The 12,457-nt window shown below is 37.0% G+C and overlaps 2 protein-coding genes across 2 annotated transcripts in view; both read left to right on the top strand.

Moving 5' to 3' along the window:
* LOC125815425 (uncharacterized) overlaps nucleotides 1-12,457 on the top strand; it is a 188,330-nt gene that overhangs the window by 72,231 nt on the left and 103,642 nt on the right. The gene's annotated exons all lie outside the window — the stretch shown is intronic.
* On the top strand, nucleotides 1,029-10,934 carry LOC125815419 (kinesin-like protein KIN-UB). Its single transcript, XM_049494884.1, has 19 exons — nucleotides 1,029-1,237; nucleotides 3,616-3,716; nucleotides 3,807-3,929; nucleotides 4,615-4,800; nucleotides 4,947-5,168; nucleotides 5,311-5,467; nucleotides 5,980-6,129; nucleotides 6,453-6,541; nucleotides 6,626-6,829; nucleotides 7,528-7,650; nucleotides 8,438-8,548; nucleotides 8,650-8,784; nucleotides 8,999-9,134; nucleotides 9,223-9,315; nucleotides 9,487-9,612; nucleotides 9,727-9,852; nucleotides 10,023-10,166; nucleotides 10,236-10,364; nucleotides 10,466-10,934. The coding sequence occupies exons 1-19, from the start codon at nucleotides 1,111-1,113 to the stop codon at nucleotides 10,624-10,626; spliced, it is 2,643 nt and encodes an 880-aa protein (XP_049350841.1). The 5' UTR covers nucleotides 1,029-1,110; the 3' UTR covers nucleotides 10,627-10,934.

Genomic DNA, 12,457 nt, shown 5'->3' with positions numbered 1-12,457 from the left:
TATAACTTTGATTATGTTTCTAATTATTGACATAACTAAATAACCAAACCAAACCATAATTATTTTGGTTAAGATTGGGTTACTCTTTTTCAAAACTAAAACCAATAAACCAAACCGAATAGTAGAAAATCAAACTGAAAAACCGAATGCACACCCCTAAATTGGGAACTTTGAAGATGTTCACCATAAAATTAACAAATTTCAATATTAATGTGATATGTTGTTAGTTTAAATCTAGTTTTTAATTTAATTTCTTCCTTTTTTTAATCCTCATTTGATGTTTCATATCAATATTGGAGCTCGATTTAATCTAAATACGTGCCAACGATGTCGCCTGGCCTCATGTGCATGTTTGATGCGCAGGCCTTAGCCGATGCCGCCTCGCGTCGGCCTTGTCTGATGCGCGCAAACCTTGGCCGATATCGCTTGGCTTCGTCCGACGTCGCTTAGCTGATGTCGCCTGGTTTCAATCGACGTTGCATGTCCAATACACGCAGACCTTAGCTAATGCTGCCTAACTTCAGCCGACGTTGCTCGTCTGATGCGTGCATGACTTGGTCGATGTCATCTAGCCTTGTTAGACGTCGCCTGATCGATGTGCCCATGCCTTGACTGATGTCGCCTGGCCTCAGCCGACGTCACCTGACCGATGCGCCTGGCCTCGACCGACGTCACCTATCCGATCTACATAAACGCCATTCAAGAGGAAAAGCTCCCTATCAAATATTTTTCTCATTTACTATATCCTATGATGGTATTTAATTTAATTTCATGCAAAATACAATGAAAGAAATAATGGTAAGATAGTGGTATTCTTGTACTTTCACCTCAAAATCTAACCTCCATACTTCTCAGTCAGTCACCTACTGTTCCCCCGACAAGTCTCTGTTTTTTCTTATTTTTTGTTTATTACTTATTTTTTAAAAATATTTAAGTCTCGGCAGCTTCACTTCACTCTCGGCTTAAGTATACACCGCAAGTGGACCCACACACCATCTTTCTCTCTCCATTTTCTCTTCAATTTGAACCCAAAAAGAGTTTTAACATAAAGTTGTTCATCTTCCCTGTTTTTCTCTCTCTACAATCAAACACCTCCATTTCCAGAGAGTGATGGCTTCTGGTGGATACAGAAACGGTACCCAGAAGGCGCAGGCTCTCCGTACTTCATCTTCATTCAAATCGAAGCTTCCGCCGTCGGTTTCTTCCAACGGACGCCGCAGTAGTACTATTGACGCCGGTGAGTTTCGAATTTCTGTTAGTTTTCATCAACTTTGTTGCTTTCTGGTTGTGGATCGAGTTCCTCTAGCTAATTGAGTTTTCAAGTTGTCGAATTTGCTAAATTGATTCTGCTCTGTGTGTTTTAGACGATGTGCTTTTTAGTGGTTTAGGTTACTGTTAATTGGACGATGTGACGTTGCTGATACATTTTGCTAGTTGATAGCTGATATTGGCGCTTGATTTAAATGCTGCATTGTATTTTTTGTTTGTATTTGTGAATTTTGGATGTGACATTTTGTTTAATTTTCGAAATATTGCTAATTAGGTAAGGTAGGTAGGTGCTTCAAGCCTTACAAACTCTTACATCCACTTAATCAATGTCTAGTGTGCACATATTTATGTATGATTTTTTTATTATATATGCATAGGAATGTATAGTATGGTTAACTCGTACTCTAGGGGTTAAAAGAAGCTCAAGTAATTATGGTTTTGATGTGAGGCTAAGTTTCTGTCTAATTTAGAAACGAGTTGGCATCATTGAAGTAGCTAGCTGGTTGAGGATCGAGATTATGTTTCTAATTGGAATTTTGAGTTTTGGAATCTATGGAGTTAATTTTGCTATTAATGTGCTAGAGATTGTGTTCTTTACTTCTTTAGTTGTTTAGGTTTGTATTAATTGGACAATGTGATGTTATTACTGTGTTTGTTAGTTGATACCTGTGACACTCCAGCTTAAGGTAAAAAGTTCCACATCGGCAAAACACAAATGAGATGTTGGGTATATAAGTAAACATGCCTTACACACTAATGACACGTTTTAAAGTCATGTGGGCCTAGACTCAGAACAGACAATATCACTAATGAGTTGGAGTTGGGCCGTTACAAATGGTATCAAAACACTCTTGTGTCAACCTTGTCGATGTGGGCGGCATTCAACTGAGTTTACCACTCTTGTGTCAACCTTGTCGATGTGGGCCAGCGTTCAACCGTGTTTAGGCAAATCAAGGTAAGGCGAGCGAGGATGTTGAATCTATAAGAAGGGGTGTATGTGGCACCCTTCTTAAGATAAGAAGTAATGACACATTTTAAAGTGGTGGGGCCTAGGCCCAAAGCGGACAATATCGCTAGTGTGAACTTTTTTTTTTCTTTTAAAATATTACCAATTAGGTAAACAGGTACTTCAAGCCTCCAAACTTTCCTGTGCGCCTAATCATTATCTAAGTTTTCTTAGATTTGTGTTTCTATATTTCACTAGATATGCCTAGGAATGTATAGTGTGGTAGATTAGCTCGTACTTTACGGGTTAAATTAGGAACTCCAATGATTATGGCTTTTTTTTTATAATGGAGAAATAAGTTTGTGACCCGCCCTTTGGACAATTCACAGCCTTCTAAACTCGATGGATAATGGGCCCGCCCCTCTACCCTTCTCCACTTAAATACCGGGCTTCGTTTTGCATATGATTTTGGCTTTGATGCTAAGAGTTTGAACAGAAGTGATGTTAATTAGTGTAACCATAGAGTCAACTTAAAATGGGGAATGGGTAGGGAACCTCCTCCAACATGAATTATTTCTTAAAATTTTCGAGTGTTTTCCCTTTATCATCTAACAACTTTTTTAGTAAATGTATTCAGAGGACACGAGGTATAGTTGATAGGCATAGACCATAGTTAATGAAACGTAATCATAATGTGTGGTAAAACATGTCTTATTTTAAAAATAAAATATTATCAACTAGCGGGCAGTTGAGTGTAGGCTTGGGGGTTAACGACTGTGCATGTTAAGAGGGTTGTAAATAATTTGTAATTAGACCAATTGGGGCATGATCTTCCAGTTAAGGAAGAAGTTGATTTCTTCTTGGATGAAAAACAAGTTCATTTCTTTTTCTGATCAAGTAAATTAGGAATAGGTTCATAAATTTTAAGTAGGGTGAGGATTGGAAGTATTGGATATAGGAAGTACGGGTGTAAACGGAACATAATTTATTATTCCCTTCATTCTTATTTATTAGATCTGGTTAACTAACACAGAGAAAAACATTGGTCTTTGTATTCTCAATTGTGTATGGTTTGCATACTTCTTGGAATGTTTCTCTAATAAATTAATCATCCATAATAAAAAGAAAAAGAAAATAAGGTTTGTTTTGGTTGAAATTTGAAATCAGTCAGACATATTTTACATAATAAACAAGTATACAGATCTGGGTTATTCTTTTGAATGATATGACATCAAGATATTGGCATATATAGTGCTTTTTAGTGATTTTTCTTGTTGCTAAGAGCGTTTATGTTTAAGTAATCCTTTCTGCTGCCTCAAGCTGCACAGCTCAAATTCTTTGTTGATCACTGGCTTCGATATATGTGAATATTAACTATTTCTTGTGATTGGTCTAAATAGTGTATGGAAGAGTTCGAGTTGCTGTCAGATTACGTCCTCGAAATGCCGAGGAATTGGCAGCAGATGCAGATTTTGCTGATTGTGTAGAGCTGCAGCCGGAGGTTGTCAATTTTTACCTTTTCCATTCTCATGAGAAGCTCTTTTTGGGAATAACTTGAGTATGATGCAATTTTACTTATTTTTCCTGCCAGCTCAAAAGGTTGAAACTTAGGAAAAACAATTGGGATTCAGATACATACGAGTTTGATGAGGTGTTCACCGAGTTTGCATCCCAAAAGCGTGTTTACGAAGTTGTTGCAAAACCTGTTGTTGAGGTTTGTTGCTTTATTTTGTATTGTTTAGTTACCTTGATCAATTTGGGACTTCTTACACCTAGGGAAGAAACCATTGATGCAAAATAACTAGCCCAACATAAATCTTTTTCCATAGGGGATAGTTGTGGATGATATGTTGTTATTTTGACAAGAAGTTCTTAACTAATGGAGGTCTGAGGGAATGATTCATTTCCCATTAAAGAGGTGATAGATAGCTCTATGGGGACCCAGATTAGAAGACACTATTTGACTGTTTCAGACTTTCAGTATCCATTTATTCCATCTTTGACAAACTGTGTTTTGATCCTAAACTATAAGGCATTAGGTGGACTTAACACAATAACTTCTTGTTTCTGCAGCTATTCTTCACCATTGTAGGGTATATTCATCACCATGAAATGCAACATATTATTTAATTTTATGACATTGATGATGATTGTGGTGATCAATACATGTTATCTTTCTTAGATTCTTTTATGAAAGATGTGAAAATTCATACATGTCAGAAATACGCGGAGCAAGTATTGATGTATTCATTGATATAATTAAAATTATTTGTTACCTACAAACGGTTGGATGGAATCGTTAAGGACACCTTGAATGTAAATTTTATGGTATTCCTATGCTATATCTTTTGGAGATAATGTTTTATAAACACTCTTTATCTTTTTGCCCATTTTATTAGAGTGTCTTGGATGGTTACAATGGAACAGTGATGGCTTATGGTCAGACCGGGACAGGAAAGACTTACACCCTTGGACGATTAGGTGATGAAGATGTCTCTGCTCGTGGTATCATGGTTCGTTCAATGGAAGACATATTAGCAAATATTTGCTTGGAGACCGACTCAGTTTCAGTCTCGTACTTACAGGTTGGACTGTGCTTCTTAAACCTATCAGTAAATACATGTCATTGTGCATCTTTAGCTAGCTCGGAGAAGTTTCCTCTCTTGACCACAATCACTTTGCAACCAAATGATTTGCCAAGTTTTATCTAAATATCGTGGTTTGCGTGCAGCTTTATATGGAAACAATTCAGGACCTCCTAAATCCTGCTAATGACAACATCCCAATAGTTGAAGACCAAAAAACTGGTGATGTGTCTTTACCAGGGGCAACTGTAGTGGAGGTCCGGGACCAGCAAAGTTTTCTTGAACTGCTACGGGTCGGAGAGGCTCATAGATATGCCGCTAACACAAAGCTGAATACTGAATCTTCCCGAAGTCATGCTATTCTCTTGGTAAATCAGGAATTCTATATTTCATCTTTCCAGTTAATTGCATGGTTTGTCAATACAGTCCTCAAAAAAACTATAAATCTGTATAAAAAAAAATCATTATAAGCATGTTTCATTTGTAATTTGTGTTTTTAATGTGTTGTAGGTACAAATTAAGAGGTCAGTTCCTGGAAGGGAAGCTGATTTTTCTGCTGAAACAGATCACTCGTCTCACTTGACAACCAATTATAAGCCGCCTATGTTGAGAAAAGGCAAACTAGTTCTTGTAGACCTTGCTGGTTCTGAGCGTGTAAACAAGTCAGGTATACTCAACAGTCAACTGGGATTCCTAATTTAAGAATGTTTCTGCGTATGTGCTTTTAATGTATTTTTTTTTTTATCCTTATTTTTACACTCCTCTGTGTGGGTGAAAAATTGGTATAGCTTATCTGATATTTATGAAAGGTTAAGGAAATAGCATTACTCAAAGAAGATCCAATACTCGTAGTTGGTTAAATCAACATCGAGATAGTCTTGATCTAATTGTAGGCATTGCAGTGTGCCAGTGGCCAGTCTGTAGGAGTATATGGCTAAACAGAAGAAAAATGTGCAGCGAAATATTGTTGTAATAGAACAGAAGAAAATATGCATTTTTGTATAACAGAGAAATATAAGAATGGGAGAAATGAAAGGAACCTTTACTGCCAAAAAGGAAAAGATGAACAGGTTTTTATTGCGGGAGGCATGTTGTTGTAGCAAGTCTTCTGGTTATTGCACGTAACTTGGCCTTTTGATTTGTAAACTGACTTCATATCCTCTCCTCGATCTCCTGTAGGAAGCGAAGGACACATGTTAGAGGAAGCGAAGTCCATCAATCTTTCATTAAGTGCCCTAGGGAAGTGCATAAATGCCTTGGCAGAAAATAGTGCTCATGTACCTGTCCGAGATTCGAAGCTTACGAGGTTGCTTAAGGATTCATTTGGAGGTGGGCTTATATTTTTCTTCTTCTTGGGTCTCTGTTTATACATGGTAAAGTTATGTGGTATCTGATATCAACAGATATCAACCGAGTGTACTGCATGTACGAATGGGCTGTACCAGTTTCCAGAGTTGTGAAGATTCTGGCTTGACTTTTTCTTTCCCATGAACACTAACATTTAATTGAGATATACTCTTTTAACTGTTTCAAGAGCTAGGAGGCATTATTCTTTCTTACTTATCCACAACCAATAAAAAGGAGTTAGGAGTCAATATCTTAGTTCTTAATGAAATTCCAATCATGTTGGTTTACTTCCTGTGATTTTGCAGGAACATCGAGAACTTCATTAGTTATTACCGTTGGGCCATCACCTAGACATAGAGCAGAAACAGCAAGTACCATATTGTTTGGACAGAGAGTAAGTTCTCCATTTGGAGTGTTTTATGTGGATAGGTTGTACTACTGCGTACATGTGCCAAGATAGTTTTATCCCTTTGTGCAGGCTATGAAGGTGGAAAACATGTTGAAGATTAAGGAAGAATTTGATTACAAAAGTTTATCAAAAAGGCTGGAGGTGCAAGTAGACAAACTTATTGCTGAAAATGAAAGACAACAGAAAGCTTTTGAGACTGAGGTTGAACGAATTAGATTAGAAGCACAAAATCATGTCATAGAAGCTGAAAGGAACTATGCTGAAGCCCTGAAGGTAGTTATGTTACTTATATCTCTTGACTTTGAGAGTCTTTTGCTCTAATTACTAATTAGACTGAGAGTTGATTCAGATCAAGAACCACATATTGGTGAATGCACCACTTTACTGTCTTAGTTTGATTATAAGTCCCTAGTGTTGCTTGCTACCAATAGTTAAAGTTAAAATACTCCTGTTCTAGTACATGTAAATTTATCAGGGCTATTTACCAGTTAGTTGCACTCAGATAAAAATATTTTTGCTTTCTTAAACGTATCTCAACAACTTTGTCTGCCAATTTCGGAAAGTATATAACAATCGACTATCCCTCAATTACAAACTAGTTTGGGTAAGCTATATCATCATAATTTAACTACTTTTTGGTTGGTAGCTTGGCTACCGTAACCCTCTTTATCCGTGCTTGCGACCGGCAACACTATGTAAAACTCACTTTGGCGGAGCTGATTTCGAAAAATCTATAACTGAAACTAATAAGGCGTGAGATGCCGAATAAGTGAAGATGATTTAATTGGACAGGTGAAGTATTACTGGCATGATACATATCCATCCACAAGAGAAGTATTACTTTCATAGTACTAACCACAACAGAATAAGAAATGAGTTATATGTTGATGGAATTTGACAAAGATTCAATGTTGTACCTACTGGAATTATGTTTCAACTATTGTGGAATAACACTTCTGCTTTACTTGCAGGAGGAGAAAATGAAATGTCAGATGGAATATATGGACTCAATCAAGAAGCTGGAGGAGAAGTGGAGCCTTAATCAACAAAAGCGCACAAACAACGCCAGAACTGATGGGACATCTATCACCGAGGTTGTAATCCTGCTTTTGTCCTATTTTTATCAGCATCATCTTAATTATTAATACTGCTGTTGTTTTGTTGTTGAGGATGACTATCCTTAACTTCTCTTGTAGCAAGTATTGAGTACACCTTCAGAAAGAGTGGTTTCTGTTAAAGGAAATACTATAATTGAAACAACTAGCATCTAATTCTATCGTTGAAACAGCTCAAGTATTAAGGTTGTACTTTGTAATGAGTCAGTTTCTTAAAAAGGAAATACTTGGAACACGTATTCAACTCTTTCGTCAAAACAAGTAGCATGTTATATGCCTTTTATCTCCATGGTGACAGCTTTAAAGCTAGACTTATGTCCACCAGGTAAAAACAGAGGGAGGGAGGGGGTGAAAGAGAGAGAGAGACTGGGCAGTGTACTGGGTAAATATTGAGGTTCATAATTTTATATATCAGTAAAATATAAGAACTTCTAGAACTGAAGAACCTTATTTACTGGTCTAAATGAGAGCGAATTGGATAGTGAGACTGAGGGTTCATATTGCCGACTCCTACTAGCTTAGGATTGAGGCTTTGTTGTTGTTGGAGATCTCTTTTTCGTGTTTCTAATGAGTCTTCAAGTTCATTGTGGATGCTGCCTGATATCATAATAGAACCTTGGCTTCAGTAGTCCTCTATAAGTCTCTCTTTGTAGTTTGTACACATGTATTTCAAGGCATAAATTGGGTTTTACTTCTGCAGAGAGAACAACATACGGCTTGTTGATTCTTTATTTCTTTTCAGATGCTTAAATTGCTTCTTGTGCAGGAAGTTTCTGAACTTAAGATGTTGCTTCAAAACGAAATGCAAACAAGAAAGGCAGCAGAAGAAGAAATATACAAACTCAAAGATCAACTGCACATGTTAACAAAACCAGGGGTATGCTCTTCATTGATTATTCCTTTTTCAAATAGAATTTCTTGAGTTCAATGGAATTTGGGATTGAGCTAATGAATATGACTGATCAATGTGCACTGTAGTCAGCAGGTGGAAATTCTGATATTCTAAACCTCCAAAGCATGCTGGAAGAAGAGATTCGTCAGAAGAAGAGACTGGAAGAAGAAGTTATTGTCTTACGTAGTCAATTTTCTCAGCTAACTATGGAAGCTGGTCAAGTACGGTCTTTAATTTGCCTATGAGCTTGCTTACATCTTTGCCTTTTGTTCTACTTACTGCTAGCATCTTGTTCTGTTTGCCGCGCGCGATTGACAAGTTCTATGGTTTGATGGATACGCTTCTGACAAACCTTTGCATCTCTCTTTTTCTCTTTCCTCTCTGTACTTTGATAAATGTTCCAATCAATTTCACTTTAATTGCCTCTGTTCACAGAGAACAAGCTATCTGGATAGAAGCAGAAATGGCACTGGACTTCCAGGCCTAGATTCCTTGTCTCCTCTTAGAAATCTGCATTGCAAAGATGCGACTAATGGAGAGAGATCTTCAATCACCAATCTTCACGAACAAGGTCCCAATATATTCTTCAGAGTATGTCCTTTTTAATTTGCAAAATAACTGAACACAATTTTCTCATCTCTGCTTCATGGGCATTACAGTTGGATTACATAAGATTTTGTCGCTGCTGGAGTCTGAAGATGATACTGTGCGGATTCATGCGGTGAAAGTCGTAGCTAATCTAGCAGCTGAAGGTAATCTATTCTCCACCCAATCTTCCCAAGTACAGAAAGAGAAATCTGGGGACAGCATATTTTTCACTTGCCACTTTATGCGACTTATTGGAGAAAAAGCGTGGTGGTGAAGTACTGTTTGTGATAAATGGTCTGATACATTTTAAATCCTGCTTCAAATTTAACCTGCAGAAGTGAATCAGGAAAAGATAGTTGAAGCTGGTGGTCTTAATTCATTGCTGATGCTTCTTAGTAATTCAGTGGATGAAACCATTCGCAGAATAGCAGCTGGTGCAATTGCAAATCTTGCAATGAGTGGTGATTCTCAATCTATAGCTCTCTTTTTCTCATTCTGTTTATTTTACGTCCTTGTTGAGGCCCTTTGTCTCCTAATAAGTACTATCTTCTGAGGATTATTTTCTGTCTTTTCAGAAGCCAACCAGGAACTTATAATGACTCAAGGTGGGATTGCGCTGTTGGCGGTGACAGCAGCTGATGCTGAGGATCCTCAAACATTACGCATGGTGGCCGGAGCCATTGCTAATTTATGTGGTAACGGTAAGCTCATTTACTTTTTTGTAGGAGTAGCTCCTCTGCCTGCCCCCACCACCCATCAGCTTTTCTGGGAATTGTCGGAGTAGCTCTATCAAATTCTATCTAATTCCCACTCCTAACATCAATTGATTTTAGCCCTTGAATCTTGATTGTGGTATATGTTTCTATTCCAGATAAACTACAGACAAGGCTGAGGTCTGAAGGTGGAATCAAGGCACTGTTAGGGATGGTGAGATGTAGACATCCAGACGTTCTGTCTCAAGTTGCACGGGGAATTGCAAATTTTGCAAAGTGCGAGTCCAGAGCTTCAGCTCAAGGTAAATGCCATACATGTCAATCATGTTTATCAGATTACCATGATTCTTAAGGTTTATCTTCTACTACAGGTCAGAAAGCTGGGCGTTCTTCTCTGATAGAAGATGGTGCACTTACATGGATTGTTCAAAATTCCAATAATGAAGCCTCAATGATCAGGCGTCATGTTGAACTGGCTCTCTGTCATTTGGCACAACATGGTAAGCGATCCTATATCCTACCGAAAAGTTTTAGGATACATTCATTGCATTTCTCCTCAAACTATACTTTTAAGTTTCACCTGTTCTCTTCTTATCCTCAGAGGTAAATGCAAAAGACATGATCAGTGGGGGAGCCCTATGGGAGCTAATTCGTATCTCCCGTGATTGCTCTCGAGATGACATAAGGTCTCTTGCACGTCGAACTCTGACTTCAAGTCTGACTTTCCAAGCCGAAATGCGACGCTTGAGGATAGAGTTATAGTTACCTTATTGGTTTCACTGCCAACACCTAATTCTTGAAATGCACATGCCTAATGTACATGAACCAGTTCCAGAAAAGAAACCGCTCACAATTTTGTATCGAGGGGGTGCATCTAGCAAAGTCCCTCTAGGTGAAAAGTATCAACATTAGATAGTTTCTAGTATGTAGTAGCCTATAATATATGCTATCTTACATTCTTTCATTTTTCATTAGGTTCTGGGGATAGGAATCATCCCTAAAGTGGTTGCTTAAGCTTCAAAATGTTGTAATTTGTGAGCCTGTAATTATAATATAACTAAGGAAATTTTTATGTTCGTCATTCATAATTTCTGATTGATAAAACTACTATAGGTGTTTCAATATTCACAAAGCTTTTTCTGATACACCTCTTTTGTGTCTCTTGATAATTGCTTAGAGGAAGAGAGAGTTCATGCATATTTCAATAGCAGAGTGGGTAACATGCAACACTCAGAAATCACATAGGTGTGGGACTAGTGGTGATTACGTTGGATCAAGTAATAAAATTATTGTTGTGGATGCTCTTGCCAAACATGCAATTTCGATTGAACAGGAAATCTATTTTATAATGAACACCAACTTCTCAGGAAGATAATTAGCGGTCAGCTTGTAAAAGTTCGTTTTTTGTTGTTCCTTATGGAGGCAAGGCACTCCTCTCTACTCTCCTTTTGTATCTTTTGAATATTAATAAACGAGGTAAGGCTCTATGCCTAATCCCTCATCATTCTAGGATTACTGGGCAAATGGTTTTATAAAAAAATAGTTAAATTATTAACAAAATTTTGGTATCATTAAGTGTTATTTGTGTGTGGATAATATTCATCACCATCCACCATCACTGTCATTACAATCATCGCCATTATTATCAAACTACCGAAGGGAAGAAGCTCCCACATCGGTGAAAAGGGATCTATGGGGCCGTCTTATAAGACTTGGACAATGTTATTCCCTTTGAGCTAGGTTTAGAGGTGAAAATACCGAGATAAAAGAATGTCCCGATCTAGGTATGAAATGGTGAAGCCAAAAATTCGCATGCCTGCACCGTCTAGACCATCACTAACAAACATAAATGTTTCATTTTTTTAATAAAATAATAAATTTAATTATTTTTCTAATATTTCATTATTTTTTAATTTGAATTGTTTATTAATTATGTTGACAAATAAATAAATTATGCACACTGAGATGTTGAAAATTAAATAGTTTTAATAATTCAAATTCAGAGATGGTACTCTTAATAAAAACAAAAAAGGTCTGGTTGTCTATACCTCACACTCAGCTCCAAACACTGGTTATAATTAGGGATGTCCAATGGGGGGTAGAGCTGAATTTAGACAAGTCAAATGAGCCGAATTAATAAATAAATTGACCTAAAATAGAAACAAAAAAAAAGTGGGTCATAGTAGTTACGCACAATAGTCTTACTAATTTTTAATTTCTATATTTTAGTACCTAATAAGACTATTTTTGTTCTTTATAGTAGGCTATAGCTACAATCATATATCAAAAAAGCATAAAGAAAAATATTTTGAGAAGATTTTTTATGGATAAATTTGGACGGTATATTAACCTAATTTTTAAATTGACTGATATAGATTGGCTAAAACGGATTGAGATAAATAAATGGATGAATCAACTTGTAAGTGCTAATTTTATCCCCCTTCTCTTAATCTTTTGGAACATGTTGGCATGTTGCCTAGCCTCCTTACTTTGCAAAAAGAATGAACATTTTCAACTTAAAAAGATCATTTTCAGAATATCTCGAGTTTTAATAGCACTTTTTCTGCCGTATGAAAAAAATGTGTTTTTGTCG

This window comes from Solanum verrucosum, unplaced genomic scaffold (genome assembly GCF_900185275.1).
Source record: "Solanum verrucosum unplaced genomic scaffold, falcon-dt-bn FXZP01000261.1, whole genome shotgun sequence".
NCBI lineage: Eukaryota > Viridiplantae > Streptophyta > Magnoliopsida > Solanales > Solanaceae > Solanum > Solanum verrucosum.
The sequence above is the reverse complement of the archived record's forward strand: the minus strand, read 5'-3'. Positions and strand labels throughout refer to the sequence as shown.